At 42.6% G+C, this 18,697-nt stretch overlaps 1 protein-coding gene and 2 non-coding genes across 3 annotated transcripts; all 3 read left to right on the top strand.

Moving 5' to 3' along the window:
• The first annotated feature begins 3,622 nt into the window (after window positions 1–3,622).
• On the top strand, window positions 3,623–17,969 carry LOC139717284 (large ribosomal subunit protein uL1-like). Its single transcript, XM_071628776.1, has 5 exons — window positions 3,623–3,651; window positions 13,679–13,831; window positions 15,097–15,245; window positions 16,216–16,388; window positions 17,712–17,969. Exons 1-5 carry the CDS (start codon window positions 3,647–3,649, stop codon window positions 17,880–17,882), a joined length of 651 nt encoding a protein of 216 aa, XP_071484877.1. The 5' UTR covers window positions 3,623–3,646; the 3' UTR covers window positions 17,883–17,969.
• On the top strand, window positions 14,281–14,365 carry LOC139717380 (small nucleolar RNA SNORD45). Its single transcript, XR_011709961.1, has one exon. It is a non-coding gene; the product is annotated as a small nucleolar RNA SNORD45 (small nucleolar RNA).
• On the top strand, window positions 15,763–15,845 carry LOC139717381 (small nucleolar RNA SNORD45). The gene has a single exon (XR_011709962.1). It is a non-coding gene; the product is annotated as a small nucleolar RNA SNORD45 (small nucleolar RNA).
• Window positions 17,970–18,697: the final 728 nt, after the last annotated feature.

An 18,697-nucleotide genomic window follows, 5' to 3' on the forward strand; every position in this document is an offset into this window, starting at 1 on the left:
TTTCTTGATTAGAATTGTAAGATTTAATAAGCAAAATATGACAAGAATTCCATGTTTTGTAAGCTGAAAAACAAAAATTTTCGGCCTGCTCGCTGCGCTCGCTCGCCAAAATTTATCACACACAAAAAAGATAAGAACAAAACATGATGATGACGCGGAAATATAAACAAAAATTTTCGGATCGCTCGCTGCGCTCGCTCGCCAAAATATATCTAAATTTAATACATTTAAATCATCCCCATCTATAAGGCCGTCACTATGTCTTTATTAGAATTGTAAAATTTAATAAGCAAAAAATGACAACAATTCCATGTTTTGTAAGCTAAAATACAGAAATTTTCGGCTCGCTCGCTGCGCTCGCTCGCTAAAATTATCAAAAAAAAAAAAAAAAGAGATGAGAACAAAACGTTATGATGGCGCGGAAATATACAAATTTCGGCTCACTCGTGCGTACTAATTTGGAGTATTTTTTCAAGTCCTCAGTTTGTTGGTATAAATCATTATCTATAAGGCCGTCACCATTAATTTTCTTGATTAGAATTGTAAAATTTAATAAGCAAAAAATGACAAGAATTCCATGTTTTGTAAGCTTAAATACAAAAATTTTCGACTCGCTCGCTGCGCTCGCTCGCCATAATTTATCTAACTTTATTACATTTAAATCACCCTCAAAAGACCCCTTTTAAGTCCTTGAAAAGGCATATCATGTAGACTTTTCTTTAAGTCCCTACCGGGATGGGGTTGGGGTTGAACACTTTTTTCAGAAATATAGGGGCGCAATTTTCGCGCTTGCCCCGGGCGCCGTTTTCCCTCTACGCCACTGGATGTCAGATCAAAGAGGTTCAAGAGATGGAGTCACAACCTTTGATTCCATGTTTGATGCCGCCGCCCAAAAATATTTCAACTAGCCTGTGTGCGCGCCAAACTGAAGCTGCCCAACACAACTAGAAGACAATATAGATTCATGTGTCATCAAACCGATCATAATGTCCCTTTGTAGGATTGTTGATGTCATTGCATAATGACCAGCCCCTTTCCGAGGGAGGTAACTTTTCGCTGTCGTTTTTAAAAGAAGAGCGGTTAAAGGGGAAGGCTAGTAACTGATCAGTGGGAATCAGTGGAAATGCTGGGAGATGATTGTTCCAATCCTTATGGGATTCATTCAAGAGTTCATTGTATATCTATTGTTGTGTGAAAATGATTTGCTTCAGAATGGTCTCATATTCAAGTAATGTGCAGTTTAATGCTTCCAGGTTAGCGTCCCTGGTCAGTGACGGAGCATTAATCTGCACATTACTTTCGTAAGAATATGAGACCGTTCTGAAGCAAATCATTTTCACACAACAATAGATATATACAATGAACTCTTCAATGAATCCCATAAGGATTGGAACAATCATCTCCCAGCATTTCCACTGATTCCCACTGATCAGTTACTAGCCTTCCCCTTTAAGGTTAGGCCTAATTACAGGCCTACATGATACAGACACGAGGATGAGCAACTTGAAAAAAAAATGCCCCCCCCCCAAAAAAAAAAAAAAAAAAAAAAAAAGAAAAAAAAATTGAACCAAAATCAAAATTATTCAACTTTCAGAGCTACCAAGTCTCACGCATTCACGGTGAGACTCACGAATTTAGGGTCCGTCTCACGATCAGTCACGCATGGTACCCATTTTTCTCACGCATCGGGACATAGCTCAAAGGATTGAAGTGATAGTTGCAATGAAGGTATATTTCCCTTTCGTCTTTCAAAATAATTTTAAAAAAAGAAAAAAAGAAAAAACTCAAGTATGCACCAGATCGCACCATTAAGAGCTGAAAAATTGAAAAAGGTCCCTATAACCGCTGGAGGGGGGAATCCACCCTTCCCCCTGCTCGGTCGCTTCGCTCCCTCGCGCGCGCATGCGTGCGAGCGCCGAGACGCCCAGTCATGAAAGTCTCACTCATAATTTTTTTTTTGAACTTGGCATCTCTGGGGGTATGCATATACGGGGCCCCGAGGATTTAGCACCCAAGATTTACATGTGACCCAAGATGGCACACTAGGTACACCCTGGGTCCCATCAGGGTAGGGCCTAATACAGGCCTAGGCCTATATGTGGCTAATATTTTGGCAAACGGTGAGTTATTCCATATCGGGGCTTTAGCCTTTATGGAATAGGCCTACCTTATTTTATGAATAGGCCTAACCACAGCTTGCCCACCATGACAGGAGACACTTGCACGTTGAGTTGATGGAAACCTGACATCAAACCTCTGTTATGAGCAGTCGGCCACTTAGCGTGTAGATTTTGTGTTTATTTCTTCGATTAACAGCCCTAGTTAGGTGGCACATCTTCGTACGTATTCTACCTATTAAATACCATGTATAAACATAATACCTCCTCCCACCACCACCACCACTGACCTACACGTAGAGAAGTATACATCCCCCTCTATTCACTTTAGAATGAATATACTCGATAGAGCAAAAATCTTATTCTCAAGGTGGATATATTATTTTGTGCATTGTTCTAAATGAAATCTGTTGATCTTTGTCCCTCGGCTGGATATAGGCATTTACATAATTACTCGGCAGACAAGCGTAAGTTAGAAATGGTGAGACCTATTACAGCTTCTGTAAGGGGTGCTCTCCCAACTAAACATGTTAGTTGAGTGAATGCAGTATATGAAAAGAACAGTTCAGTAAGGTTTGAAGAAAATTGCGCAATTCTGTCAAAATTATGCATTTTTGAAATTTGGGTGTTGCCATCTAATTTTCCCTAACCTGTGCAGCAATTTAAGCCACCTCTTTTTTGTCCATCCAGATATTTCATTCCATTTCTTATATTTCGTAGACATATGTGCTGCGTGAAGTCTTGCTGTGTTTTTCCAATCTTTTTTCTTCACCAGATCTGCAATATTTATAGATGGAGAAATACATGTAATATATTCACGGAATTACAATCTTCATATAAAAATGTGTTACACAAGTTATTCATCAGAATAGATTGAATTATTGAGAGATACAGGCATGTGACATTATTTGAACACACGACTGTAGAAAGGAATGCATAGTTACACATTGGGTAAAAACAAAGTATATTTTTTTTAAGCCAACATGCTATCTCTTATAGGTTTTGGTCTGCTTTTTTTCGTAACTAGAGGGTCATACAGAGTTTAAAACTATCAAAATGAATATGGTTCAAAGGGGAATAAGAGAGAGAGTGTGTATTTTATCAGTTTTTTTATATCTATTTATTTATTTATTTATTTATCGATTTATGTATTTATCTATCTATCTATTTAGCATCAGGAGTAAATAAATTGAATTGACTTGAATTGCTAGATTTCTAAAAGCGCCGTTTTGTTTTATCCAGGCTGGCTAGCATGACGAGATCAAAGCAGGAATTTAAAGCATGTTAAAAGTTTTTGTGACGCATTCGACAGAAACAGGTGTTTTTAATAACGAGCGATTAGTCCATGTGCAGTAGGTCCAAATCAAACTACGTTGTATAGAAGCGCAAGCGCACTTAGTAAAATACTCATGGGCAACGGTAAAATTTAGCTTGTCGAATACTATAGTACTCTACAGTCCGCGCGCCATTATAGTGCGCCCTCTCAGCCTTGTATCTTTCTTTTGAGTTGTTGCAGCCGTGCAGGAAAGATGAGGTACAGAGTGACACCTTAAAAATCTGTCCTCATCGAGTCAGATAGGGAACATTTTTTATTCAAAAACTAATTATGACATTGCTTGATGATATGCTTAATATATAATTTGGTGTATGTCCAAAAATGAATACGAAAGGGGTGATTAACGTAGTTTAACCGTGGGTTTCGTATGTTACGCCCCGTGACCATTTCCCATACATTCTAAATAGAGCCTACGTGGTCACAAGACACACACGCGACCGGTACGCGTATGTATAAAATAACGTAATATTACAATAATTGTAGTTAGAACTGCGGTCGTATGAGAGCGAGAGTGTATTGCTATTGTATTACCGAACGCCTATTTTTTTTTTTGGCAATTGTGCACTTTATGGCCCTATATTATCGGTGCAAGATTTTACCCTAATCGAGCAGTGCGTGCGAATTTGAGTTCCTATCAGGTACCGCGGTTCGACAGCGCAATCAGCGGGTCTTCCGGCACTGTACTGTGTACATTGTACATGTGTGTGAGATTTCGTGTTGGGATGCATGCAGTGGGTGATTTCAAGTTCGGTGCTAACTAAGTGCTGAGATAGCACTAGCACCGGCGATAAAACCGAACTTGAAATCACGTCGGTGTTGGGAGTTGACCTCAAAATTATGACGTATTTCCGGTTGCTGGTGTTTGGCTCGGTGTTGAATGTCGTCTGCTGAACCGAGCTCCGCCGTTTGTGTTAGCGATTTACGTGCTTTTTCGCCATTGACTACCACTAGCCCCTAGGGATCAACATTTTCGTCATTTCAAGTTCGGTGCTGGTGTTAGCGTTGCCGTGCGAGACTCTTATTCACGTCCATAATAGATGCACGTTTTACATGCAAAGTCTATGCTAATACTAGGGTGTCTGATCGCGCACTGCCAACCTTCGGACAAAACGCGCCCCTATCTTACAACACGCAAGCCCCATAGAACACAATGGGTGATTTCAAGTTCGGTGCTAGTGCTAGTGCTAGTGCTAGCCCCCGAATAACAGCGTTAAATCGAGCTCCAACACCGACGGTCAGATTAACGAGGCGATACCGATCAAAATTATCGATCACCAGCACTAGGTGTTGGAATCACAGCACCGCGAGCTCCGCGGTAATTGCGCGACGAAAAAAGTGATTGCGCGTGATTACAGTAAAATATTAAAAGATGTAACAGTTAGACAAAATTGCTCAGTTTTAGAGACATAGTGAGGAAGACAGATTAAAATTCCACAAATTTTATCCACTCCCCTAAATACAACTAGCTTAAATTTGCTCCCAGGCTCGGATTTAGAAAGCCATGTCGAGAGTGTTCGTGTACGTTACGTGGGCGACCACTGCATTAGCATAGACTTTGCACGTAAAACGTGCAACTACTTATGGACGTACATAAGAGTCTCGTACGGCAACGCTAACACCAGCACCGAACTTGAAATGACGAAAATGATAATCCCTAGGGGCTAGTGTTAGTCAACGGCGAAAAAGCACGTAAATCGCTAACACAAACGGCGGAGCTCGGTTCAGCAGACGACATTCAACACCGAGCCCAGCACCAACTACCGGAAATACGTCATAATTTTGAGGTCAACTCCCAACACCGACGTGATTTCAAGTTCGGTTTTATCGCCGGTGTTAGTGCTGAGATAGCACTAGCACTAACGCTAGCACCGAACTTGAAATCACCCACTGGGGTCGCGCCCCTACGCTGTTTTGACCCCGCGTTTTGTGCTAAAAAATCGCATTTATTGCAAAATCCCCGGTCCATGCCGCTATCGAATCCTAACAAATTTGGTATCATATGAAAGAGGAAGTTTTGCTCCATAATCTATCAAAGCGCTGGTACATGACTCCGACGATAAATTGGTGTAAATGTCGTTAGAATCACACCTATCTCGATATCTTGGCGTCTGCTTCGCTACTTGTACCAGCGTGTGGCATGCGAGTAGTTTAGGATGTGCTGAATCCGATGGTGAGGTCGGTTTTTCGCTAGCTCCACGTCTTGGACCGGGGATATTGCCTAGAAGATACCCCTTGCAATAACTTTTTGATCTCAGCGAACGTGTTAGGCGTGGCTTCGTACGCAACAACCATAGTAACGTCCGAGCAAATACGCTCATACATATGTAAATCTACATGCATTCGCCGCCACATGGCGCGCATGCAGCTAGCTCGCGCGCTGTGTGTGTGTGTGTGTGTGTGTGTGTGTGTATCTCACGGACCTACACGTGTAGGTCAGCAGTGTGTCTACCGTCGCAAGGTAGCTACGTATGAGTAGCTACATACACTGTACATGTAGTTCGCTAGATCGCTGTGTGTGTGTCTACTTACGAGTACGTGCGCGCGCGCACACCCGTGCCACTGAAAACAGACTGAGCAAGCTAGCTAGCTAGCTGTCACGTCGCTTCGCTTGCGATAGTTCTACAGCACTGAGTTCTATGGGGTTACGATTGCCCAGCATCCACAATGTGCATGTATGTAACACGCTCGTAAACCACCTGGCGCATCAGTTTCAACGTAGTCAAAGTACATGTACTATTACTGGATTGATAATGATCATAACAGGCCTACAATGTATGAGTTAGCAATCCAAACGAATGACCATGTAGAGTCATATTTATTTTTTTAATACTTCAATAGAAAAGTGCACTAACGATGCACGAGTTACAGTCTCTCTCGCGATCTTATGCAGCACAACAGATAGGCCTAGGCTACACAACGCACCATATCAGGCAAGTCAATTGTGAAGCGGTACCGCGGTGGAAGGTAGGTACAAATACCGATTTTTACGACTGAACTTCCAATCGACAAAAAAGGGCAATCAACGATTTTGGAAGCTATACTCTTCAGCCACGAATGGTGGTAAAGTGGCACTCATGGCTTAATAGCCATATAACATTTTCACATGAACTGCCATAGATCTCGACAGCATCGACGTGTTATGTAGTCGTCGCATTCAGTAGCCAGCTGTGTACGTGTGTACACACGTACGTAGTGTAGCGCATATAGCGTGTGTGTACAGTGTGTAGGTAGTACAATAATACACTCAAAAATGCACGCTCGCTAGCTCGTCCGCCGATGTTGGCTGGGCCGGAATGCATGCGCTACGTATTCATTCAGAGCGCTGTATACGTACGCACAACATGTATTATGACGACACGAGGGGGAGTGGCTTCTGCGCTGGTTACGCGTTTTAGCAATCCGCTGTACGCTCATTAACCGGTCGCTGGCGATCTGCACGCGAATGCTACTTACCGGCCTTGTTTGCAAACATGATTTGGACACATTTTCGTGCGTGCTCGTCAAAAAAATGTTGTAATATTGCAGTGATTTGAAAGTTGAATTTCTCGAGATAGAATAATTATTTTGCCATGAAATTTGAAATATATGCTAATGACATATTTTTCTTTCATATGAAATAGTTTATAATCCACCTTTTATAGAATTTCAAAAGTTGCAAAAATGCTACAGACACCCTACTAATACAGTGGTCGCCCACGAAACGTACACGAACACTCTCGACATGGCTTCATAAATCTGAGCCTGGGAGCAAAATTAAGATAGTTGTATTTTGGGGAGTGGATGAGATTTGTGGCATTTTAATATGACTTCCTCACTATGTCTCTAAAACTACGCAATTTTGGCTACATCTTTTAATATTTTACTGTAATCACGCGCAATAACTTTTTTCGTCGCGCAAGTACCGCGGAGCTCGCGGTGCTGTGATTCCAACACCTAGTGCTGGTGATCGATAATTTTGATCGGTATCGCCTCGTTAATCTGACCGTCGGTGTTGGAGCTCGATTTAACGCTATTATTCGTGGGCTAGCACTAGCACTAACACTAGCACCGAACTTGAAATCACCCAGTGTGTGTGAATCAGTGGTGTGAATGTGTCAACGTGCATGTGCGTGATGAAAGCTCTTACGGTACGCCACATGGTTGCTCTAACGCCCTTCCCTGCCTGTGCGGCGCGGCGTGATCGAGCGCGAGTTGTGCATTGATTGGCACACAACTGGAACGCAACGAGTGGTAAACTTCCGTGCTTCAATCATGATTTTAAATGAATGAATTTTGCGTGATATATTAAGCAGGGCATCACTAATTAAACCTATTGCCGAGGGCGTATGTCCGCTGCGGCCTTGGCGGAATTATTCTGTAAAATAATAATAAAAAAACACAAAATCTTATCTCGATTCGTCAGTCTGTTAGTGTTTATTTTGTCTACACAGTCTACCAGACGCCGTGCGAAGTGTGTATAGCTACCGATTTACGGGCAGCCACTACATGGACACACACACACACACACACACAAGCGCAAGCCTCGCCCGCGTGGTTGGTTTGGGTGATCAGCTAGCTCCGCAGAAGCGCCGTGAGTGAGGCGGGCTTTTACTGACCTTATCACTTGTCAAATGGCGTTCCATACAGCAAGAGAAGCTCGCCAGCTGCTCAGTGCGGAATGGTTTATGGGATATCACCTTGGCACACGGCGAATGAGGTACCGATAATATAGGGCCGTAAAGTGCACAATTGCCTTTTTTTTTTCCTCTGAATTCTGTACTAGGAGCAAAAGTAGCTGCCAAAGTCCTGAAAATTAAATTAACAAATTTTGCAACTTGAAAGCCGTGTGTGTTGTGCACATGCTTGTGTCTCTGCCATCCAGCCAGCGGCAGCATCTAGCGCAGCCACACACCACCCGAGTAACGAGTGTGCACATTTGTTGTATAAAATTGTACAGCCAGGTGCCCGCACCTCGTCAGGGGCCCGAATACCGTCATCCCGCTTAAAATCGTTTTGAGCGCACTGAACAAAAATGTATGCCCGGGACTGTGTTCTGTACGCTTGAAACTTGGCAGGACTACCACTACCAAGCAAGTTGTGGTGAAAACCGAACAGTTTTTCGCGAAAATCTGAAATTTAATAGGGCTATAGGAATACGTGTTATATGTCACCTGCACGCATCTTTTACGTGTATGTCTATGGGAACATCACGGTCACCCGCACACATCTTTTACATGCTAAGTCTATGGCCAATGTGATGGGAGAGCGGGTGACGAGTTGCGGGCCCCTTCCTTAGCGCGCAACTTTTTCGCATTGTTCGCCTTTGACGACGATAGCTGCAAATTTTCAATATCGATCAGTGAACTTGTGATTCCATTGGAATTTTCAGCATTTTTCCTGTATGTGAGTTGGATTTCAAAGAATTTCAGTGGCGAAATGTGATTCAATTATGGGCAAACATTAACTATGACGAGGTGCGGATCACCCAAGTATACATTGTATTTGTATGGCCCGTGTTGGGGATACAGCTACAGACGCTTGTTGTGTATGCTTAGGTGATCCGCACCTCGTCATAGTTAATTTTTGTTCATATTTGAATCACATTTCGTCACTGAAATTCTGTGAAATCCCCTTCACATACAGGAAAAATGCTGAAAATTCCAATGGAATCACATGTTCACTGATCGATATCGAAAATTTGCAGCTATCGTCGCCAAATGCGAACGATGCCGAATAGTTGTGCGCTAAGGAAGGGGCCCCTCAACTCGTCACCAGTGTTCCCATAGACTTAGCACGTAAAAGACGTGTGCGGGTGACCGTGATGTTCCCATATAGACATACACGTAAAAGATGCGTGCGGGGACAGTGGTGATAGCATTCTAAAACATTCCGATTAAAATTTCAGATTTTCGCGAAAAACTGTTCGGATTTCACCACAATTTGCTTGGTTGTGGTGGCCCTGCCAAGTTTCAAGCGTACTGAACACATTCCCGGTCATAAATTTTTGTTTAGTGTGCTTAGAACAATTTTAAGCGGGGGTGACGGTATTCAGGCCCCTGACGAGGTGCGGGCACTTCACTATACATGTGTATCCATACACATGGAGATTGTATCGCGTATTAGGAACCTGCTGTGTGTGGCTACATCAGCACGCAACGGAACGACCGCTTAGCGATCATGATGAAGTAGACCTCTAAGGCTCTATGGCAATTACCTCCTCATGTCAATCACATCTAGTTCTACTTCTAGACAACTTTATTTTCTTAATTTTTTCCCACTCCATTCTCATTATACCCCCGCCAAACGAAGTTTGAAGGGGGTATATAGGAATCAGCGGACGGTCGGTCGGGCGGGCGGTCGGGCGGTCGGGCGGTCGGTCGGGCGGTCGGTCCGTTGCAAATCTTGCGTCGCGAACTACTTCCTCAGTTTTCAACCGATTCCCATAAAACTTGGCACAGATGTGTGCCTTGGGTTGTAGATGTGCAAGACGTATTTTTTGACAGTACCCAAAAGTACGTTGCCATGGTAACGGCATATTATGGGCAAAAATGGGTACAAATCTTGCGTCGCGAACTACTTCCTCAGTTTTCAACCGATTCCCATTAAACTTGGCACAGATGTGTGCCTTGGGTTGTAGATGTGCAAGACATATTTTTTGACAGTACCCAAAAGTACGTTGCCATGGTAACGGCATATTATGGGCAAAAATGGGTACAAATCTTGCGTCGCGAACTCCTCCCACAGTTTTTTATCAATTTTTATGAAATTAGGTACAGATGTTCATCTGAATATGTTAATGTGCAAGACACATATTTCCGTAGTGGCAAAAAGTGCGTTGCCATGGTAACGGCATGTTATTGGTAAAATATAGGGCAAAATGCTTCATGGCAAAACTGCTTCATCAGTGTTCTTCCAATTCTCATGGAATTCATATTGAATGTTTGTCTTAGGATATAGGTCAGCATGACACATTTCTTGACAGTAACAAAAAGTATGTTGCCATGGTAACAGCTCACATATTATGAGCCAAAATGATGGAAAATTTTGTGTTGCAAACTACTTCCTCAGTTTTTGCCCAATTTCCATGAAACTTGGTACAGACGTGTGCCTTTGGTTGTAGATGTGCAAGACGCATTTTTCGACAGTACCCGAAAGTACGTTGCCATGATAACGGCATATTAATGGCAGAAGATCAAGGAAAGATCTTGCGGATTTAACTTCTTCCTCAGTTTTTTGACCAAAGCTTATCAAATGTTGTTTTGACCAAAGCTTATGAAATGTTGTTTGACGGGGATATAACCAGTCGCTGTAGCGACATTTCTAGTTGTCTTTGTTGCTATGTGGATTTGAAATAAATAGGGTAAAACCCCCAGTATTCGGTCATTTAAACTTTTCTGCAATATTTTTTATAATTAGAATAATACAGTTACAGTATAGTGCCTATGCCTACATTGACATAAATCATATCTACAGCAATGTATGTTAAATATATCAAATTTCTTTAGTCGCTATTTTTATTTCATTGAAAACAGAAAATTTCACAAAATCTCCATATATATATTGGCTTGAAAACTTTCCAGAGTAGACTCTACGGTCACTGCGATCAGAATTCGGTCTGGTGAAATGCGCATTCAAACAAAGTCAATGCGCATTCAAACAAAGTCAATGTGCACTCAAGGCCACTGAAAAATGTACTGCACTATACCTTTTTGGTGCAAAATTGCATCAGGGACGTAGAGGTACCCATTGGTGACCAAATTCTTGCAAGTCGGCACTTGCATTCAACCCTTTTATGCACGTAGAAAAGTCCCCATAGAAAGCCGTGAACAGATAGCCGGGCCACTGATTGGCTGATCGCCCTGCCGTCCGCTTCACCGCACAGCGTGGTTTGCGAGATTCACTACTCCGTGGATCGGTGTGGGGTACACAATGCATTGCACTCAACATGCGTGCTTGCTGTCGTGTTATGTAGCGGTCATGGCGGCGAGCTTGGCTGAAGAGCTCCCGAGTACAGGTAACGCTACACAAACCACACAATATGGCAACCAATTTGCATTGTGGTGTTGAGCTTCTTATGTGTGACGCTCCACACCCGTACATGTCGCTACCATACAAATCGCATGTATTGATACACACACAGGAAAGAACACATCGGACTACTTCACAAATTCATACGTTAAAATCATGTAAAAATATGACTTATCAAATCTCTAACACAACGATAGCTTCGCTGAATACATGGTTACACCGAAGGAGGAAAATCTGTTGCCAAAAGTCGAAAACTTGATGTAAAAATGCTGAGTTTAGTATCAAACTGTTCGTTCGATCGCGCTGGAAATCGTCGCACACATGTTATAACGTTGTGGGAAAATATGTAAATGACGGGGTAAAGAGCCAATGATGGTGCAGCTTCGGTGTAGCTCCAGTTTACAAATGAAAAATGATGTCATGCTAACACGAGTGAGCGTAGTAGCAAATCGCGCATGCGCGGCAGTCGAACGAATTCTTCTACGTGTTATGTTGAGTCACTGCATCAACATGTGCGGAAATTTTGTTTTTCGTTGGCGTTTTTGCGGATAAAATCACACTCTTAGCTTGCAATAAGCAAAAAGTCTTGCATGAGAACGGCATATTTTTTTATTTTTAGTGCTTTTTCAGCGACCTTTACTATAAAAACAGGGCTTAATTTGCATGCGCTTTGGAAAAGTTGCGCTGATTGTGCATTTTTAGCTCACCTGAGCCAAAGGCTCAAGTGAGCTATTGCGATCGCTCTTCGTGCGTCGTCCGTCGTGCGTAAACTTTTTACATTTTCATCTTCTTCTTGAGAACCCCATGACCGATTTTCACCAAACTTGGCAGGTAGCATCCCTAGGGGGATAGGATCTCAATTTGTTCAAATGGGCACCATGGCCCACCTGGGGGGCCCCAGGGGGGGGGGGGCCCAAACACACTAAAATTAAGGAATCTTTAAAAAACTTCTTCTCTAGAACCAGAAGTGATAGGGCTTAATTGATACTATGAGTAAGTACATTGATGACTGTAGTTTCAAGTTTGTTCATGGGGGAATCAGGGGTGCCCCCCCGTGGGACCCAGGGGAGGGGGCCGGGGAGGGGTCCTAATGGGGCCTAAATTGTACAATTTCATCTTCACTTTGAGATCGCCATGTCTGATTTTAACCAAACTTGGTAGGTAGCATCCCTAGGGGGGTAGTATCTCAATTTGTTCAAATGGGCACCATGGCCCACCTGGGGGGTCCCCAGGGGGCCCAAACCCTCTAAAATTAAGGAACCTTTAAAAATCTTCTCTAGAACCAGAAGTGATAGGGCTTAGATGATACTATGAGTTAGTACATTGATGACTGTAGTTTCAAGTTTGTTCATGGGGTTGGCGGAATCAGGGGTGCCCCCCCCCCCCCCCCCTTGGGACCCAGGAGAGGGATGGGGAGAAGTCCTACAGTTGTAATGGAGCCTGAATTGTACATGATCATCTTCTTCTTGAAAAACCTCACGATGAATTTTGACCAAACTTAGGAGGTAACATCCCTATGGGGATAGAATCTCAATTCCTTCAAATGGGCACCATGTCCCTCTTGAGAGGCCCCTAGGGGTCCCACCCCCCCCCCCCCCCCCCCCCCCCCCCGCACATTAAGGAATATTTAAAATCTTCTGCTGTAGAACCAGAAATGATAAAGCAAAGTTAATACCATGAGTTTGTACATTGATGACTTTAGTTCCAAGTTTGTTCATTGCAAATCCAGGGCTGCCTGCCCCCCCCCCCCCCCCCCCCCGAGTTGAGGGGGGATCCATATGCAGACCTAAGTTTCCAATGTTCTCATGTAAGAGTGTGCAAGAATGCGTGGAAGGTGAAATTGCGATACTCAGGTGAGCGCGTGACCCGCGGGTCTCTTGTTGACTGCAAAATTTCGGATTTTGGATGGATTTTTGGAGGTGACTAAGGGACTTTCCTGTTGTGAACGACAGTGCCAGTATATGAAATGATGTGATTTGCATGTGTTGTGACAGTAGAACTTACTGGCTCTCGATTAGTGGTAAGTGACTGAATTCTTGTGGGTGACCGAATACTGGTAGGCTTAACCTAGCAAAGTTTCAATTGAATGATTTTGGGGGACTTTCAATTGATTACAAATTTTTATAAGATTCCACAGTTTAAATTTTGTTTGCCACATAATGAATAAGAATCATGAACTAATGTGAATTTTATTGGTCAATTTATGTATCTTCTGCAGTAAGGTTACTAGAGATTTGCTCTACGAGGCTGTGCAGGAGGTCCAGAAGGGCTCTCAGGAGAAGAAGAGGAAGTTTGTGGAGACGGTGGAGCTGCAGGTCAACCTCAAGAACTATGACCCCCAGAAGGATAAGCGTTTCTCCGGAACCGTCAAGTAGGAACAGAGGACCAATTGTCACTCCTGAACCTGGCTAGTTCTGCTAGCCAGGGAGTTGGCTTGGCAGCCCATGTCATGCTTTCCACACCTGTGTGCTTCTATCTTTCTCCTATAGTTGCTCTGTTTTGTATCCCCCCCCCCCTTTGATCTTTGTTTTCATTTCATGTCTTGTCATTCTTTTATCCTCTTTGTGTTCCTCATGCTGATGTGAGGTGTTGCCAGCCAACGGACCTCTACCCAGGGTCTTAAATCAAATGGGAAGGCTTTAAGCCGCTATAAACATGTGAGGTAGTTTGTTTGTTATGTGTACAGCTGTATAATCTTTGACACTGGCATTGCAGTGGATGATCAAGAGAGAAGTCGTTTTTCTTTCATAAGCACTGCCATATCACTTCACCAGTTGTTCATAGGAAAATAGTATTCTGATATAATCTGAACCTTTGTGCATTCAAGGATGTCATCGCATGTATTAACTGAAGTTCTCATTTTGATGAACACAACTGCTTAGCTCTAGAATTACACTGAGAATGCACACTGGTCTTCATTTGAAATAAGAACAACTTGTCAAAGGAGAACATGGCTTATTAAAAGATTTTACAACATACATAGGTCTTCAACTGAGGTCTTGTAAAGATGACTCATGATTATCCAAATTGCTATCAGTTAGTATTGTCTGTGTCACCTTTATTGCAGTAGTTCAATTTTGCCTAAATGTCAGCTATGTCACTGTCACTGGGAACTGTATTGTCAGTGAAAAATCCCTTTCCCACATTATCCAATGTTGTAGCATGAGAGGACTGAAGCAAAACATGGCAGAAATAGAATATATGTCTAAAACATGCAGGGGATGAAGAGCAAAAACCAGTGGAAATGGGGAAATGAGAGAAAGAGCTGGACAACAGTGCTACCTTGCTATGAATATTACCTATACCAGGGACCTCATTATGATGAGCACCCAGAAACCATGACATTAATTTCTAAAACCTGGTAATATCAGGTTTCTCACTGTGTCAGGGTGCAAAAACAAGGAAATGTATGGAGTTGAGACCTGCAAAATCATCTTTATGTGTGAGGGTATTGTTGTTTCCGACCTCCTTTTGAGATTCCTCTCTGTATGTTTGACTTGTGTTACAGCAATGTCTCTCCACCCCCCCCCCCCCCCAAACACTCATGAACATGAATTTTGAAATTTGAAATTCACTTCTAGTGGTGATAGACAACCGTGATAACATGTTGGTCTGGTGTGATTTTGCTGTGGCTAGGCTGAAGCACATTCCCCGTCCCAAGTTCTCCATGTGCATCCTGGGAGATCAGCAGCACATCGATGAGGCCAAGGCCAACGGCATCCCCTGCATGGACGTCGAAGCCTTGAAGAAGCTCAACAAGAACAAGAAGCTCGTCAAGAAGCTCGGTGAGTCAAGAGAAGTCACTGTCAATTTGGGTTGATGTGGGCCATCAGATGACTGGTGTGACCAGAAAGTTGAGGTTTTCATATGATTTTCTGCTTGAGAAGCTTGCAACAACCTGTGGCAGAGATACAGATTGCAATCTAGGGGATTATGTTTTTGCCTCTTAACCTGTTGAGGATGAGTCCAGAGTATACTCAGGAAAGCATCTTTGGGAAATGTGTGTTGTAGCAAAATCAAACCGTCCTCGATGGGTTAACACGATGGCACAGACTCTTAAAGTGAAAAGCACATTGGGCTGTTCTAGAGTAGGGTTCACTGTCTGATTGTTATTTGATTACAAGACCTCCATTGCTATAAATTATGAATTGGGGGAGTTTGTAAAAATTTCCCTGTATGTTCCCAGACCTGCAATGAAAGTTTCAATAATGGGACAAAATGGCATGTAGCTTTTGTGGTGCAGTTATTGCATATGATACTTGAATAGCAAAATTTATGATGCTCAAGTGCTGTTGGCTGTGCATTCAATGATGTTTTGCATGTATTACCTGAAATACAGTTGGTGATTAACAACTCTGCTAGCTCTAGAATTACACTGAGAATGCACAGATAAGTGTAGATGAATCACACACCCATCGTAATGGCAAGTGTTATCTCGACTACAGAATGGGCCATTAGCTAGGCAGATATTTTGTATAAGCAGAAAATAGGATTCTGAATTGCTGTCCCAACTCCCATGTTCCTGGTAATTTTGGCAAACTGGTTGCTTGGATAATGAATTGTTGGCACAAAAAAAAAGAAAGAAATCATTCTTTCTAATATCCTTTCTATTGCTCTGTGTTCATGGTTTTTAATTCCTATTAGTTGAAGGGTAATTGTTACTCCATTATCTTGAACACTTTTTTCTGAGAACACATTTTCTGTTACAATTCGTCTACATGTTATTTTTTTTCCCCTGTACATTTCATTGAACAGCCAAGCGCTATGATGCATTCCTGGCCTCGGACTCCCTGATCAAGCAGATTCCCCGAATCCTTGGACCAGGACTGAACAAGGCGGGTAAATTCCCAACACTCCTCACCCACTCTGACTCCATGGTCGCCAAGGTGGAAGAGGTTAAGGCAACCATCAAGTTCCAGATGAAGAAGGTGCGTTGATAGAAGCAAGACCCCATCTGAGAATATTCCATGATATACAAGGTCACGGGCATTACATGCTCCAATCACTGGAATCTATGTGTTCAGTGTGCAGCTGGTTAACAGAGATGTCAGCTATTACTTTTTGGCAGTTGTGCTGTTTTTTGCAAAAATGCTGCAAGTTCATGGATTCTTTTAAATAATTTCATTGCATTGAAGAAAAAAAAAATGCCATGTCAGCCCTCAGAACACTGCAGTGCTATTTGTAAGGTTGGCATCCCTCGGATAAGGTGCTGCATCTGGCCCTTACATAGATGGGCTACTGAACTTCATTTATGATGTGTGCTTTAACTCTTTATGTGCCATGGTGTAAACCCCCTGTGTGACACATTATTCTGAGACAGCAACGTAGTCATGCTTTTGGGGAAACATTCTGCATAAATTCAATAGATTTCAGTTACCCTGGTCATGTAATGAGCAAAGGCGTAGAGAAAATGCCACAAGCTTCCCTTTGTTGTAAATTGTATAACAAATCAATGACCGATCTTGTTTTGAATAACCAGTAGCTACATTATTGTAAAGGTATGACTTTTGCACACAAAACAGTGCCTGAAACTTAGAATTTACTGGCAAATCCGGTCGGGAACACCACTTGATAGCCAATCAGCACATACAAATGCAAGCTACATGTGATAGGAATTGAATCTCGAGAAACGCTTTCATTGCACTGCGTCATTTGGCAATTTATTTGTGGGTATGAGCAGAATATGCGAAGTTGGTACGCCATAGACTGAGTCAGACATGCGAACGTGGCACATAAAGAGTTACATAGGCAACGTACAACTGTCAGATTTGGTGATATATTTCATTTTTTGGTGCATGTGCCTATACTGAGTGATATAATATAAGCCAAGATTTCCAGACACTTGTATTTTCACAAGGGTTAGAATTAGAAGTGGACTCATGAACAGATACTGTTAAGGACCGGTGAAATTAAAATTTTGATAAAGTTCTCAAAGTGAAAAGGGCATCAGACTATTTGTGGTGCAGACAGTAATAGTATTCTACATAGAACTACAGGTCTTACATGTGACTGTTTTATTGAACTAAACAAATGAAATGTGGATAAAAGGTTGATTTTTGCCAGCAAGCCAGTATCAGTGACATAACAAAGCCATATCTCTTACAAGTCCAGTGTTTGTGGCAGCCCATTACAGTTCTTCAACAAATTATGTGAGATTATGTCTGGTGGGTTACTGTGCATGTTGACTCATGGTCACAGAATAGCTGCACATATCTTTGAGTAATCCATGTTTCACTGTGGACCCTCTCTAGGTTCTGTGCCTGGCCGTGGCAGTGGGACACGTTGAGATGGAGGAAGATGACCTGGTCAGCAACATCAACCTTGCGATCAACTTCCTCGTCTCCCTGCTGAAGAAGAACTGGCAGAACGTACGCTCCCTGTACATCAAGAGCACCATGGGCCGCCCACAGCGCATCTACTAAGAGCTCTACCACTGCTATTATCATCGTACCAAAATGATTGAATGAATACACTGCAATTAGTAACATCTGTGGACTCTCTAGCAAAAAGACAGGATTGGTTTATGCTTGACTTTGCCAGCACATTAACCCAACTGAGACAAGACATGATCCTGTAACATGCATTTGATGTGATGATAATAAACTGCAGCAAAATGCAAGATCAGACAAGAATGGCGTTGTTCTTTTCAAAAAGTCCAAGAGTTAGTATGGATGAAATGTTTGGATGCAAGTCATTTCTGTATGAAACTGCATTTGAAGAACATAAATTAAATGTTCTCGTTGGCCTAAATACTGTATACGCCAAATATTTCGCGAGGTTTTTATTTTCATGAATTTCGCGAGTCGGGTGCTATTCAGGAAATTAAAGACATGCGAAAATATTGACTCTGATCCCAATGTGAATGATACGTACGCGTGTACACTTCTCCGTGCAGTACAGGACTCCACGATCGCGAATTTAACCACTCGCTAAATCGTCTGGAATTCACGATTCGCGAAAATTTAGACTCGAAATATATGGCGTATACAGTAGTTTTGGTGGGGGGGGGGGGGATCAATGGCGGTGCCCCACAAAAGCTTGCTGCCTGCTGTGTGGGGCATGTCTTGACAGGAGCTTAGAGACATTGTATTTGCGATTGAGCATTAGTTTCATAGACGCACAATCATGCTCCGGCTCTTGAAATCAAGTATCTGGTAACTTGAATGAGGCACGAGGCATTTTCATTTACTACATGCTATGTACATACTGGACAAACTGACCCACACTTCCAGTTTGA

The sequence above is a fragment of the Diadema antillarum genome, unplaced genomic scaffold, assembly GCF_040938485.1.
Source record: "Diadema antillarum isolate AM-2024a unplaced genomic scaffold, OU_Dant_1.0 scf00000074, whole genome shotgun sequence".
Classification (NCBI taxonomy): Eukaryota; Metazoa; Echinodermata; class Echinoidea; order Diadematoida; family Diadematidae; genus Diadema; species Diadema antillarum.

Excerpts from the sequence above, each read along its gene's own strand:
- LOC139717284 (XM_071628776.1), top strand. Across the intron at positions 13,832-15,096 it reads CGTTTCTCCGGAACCGTCAA|GCTGAAGCACATTCCCCGTC; the intron begins GTAGGAACAGAG and ends TGCTGTGGCTAG. Across the intron at positions 15,246-16,215 it reads GAAGCTCGTCAAGAAGCTCG|CCAAGCGCTATGATGCATTC; the intron begins GTGAGTCAAGAG and ends TTCATTGAACAG.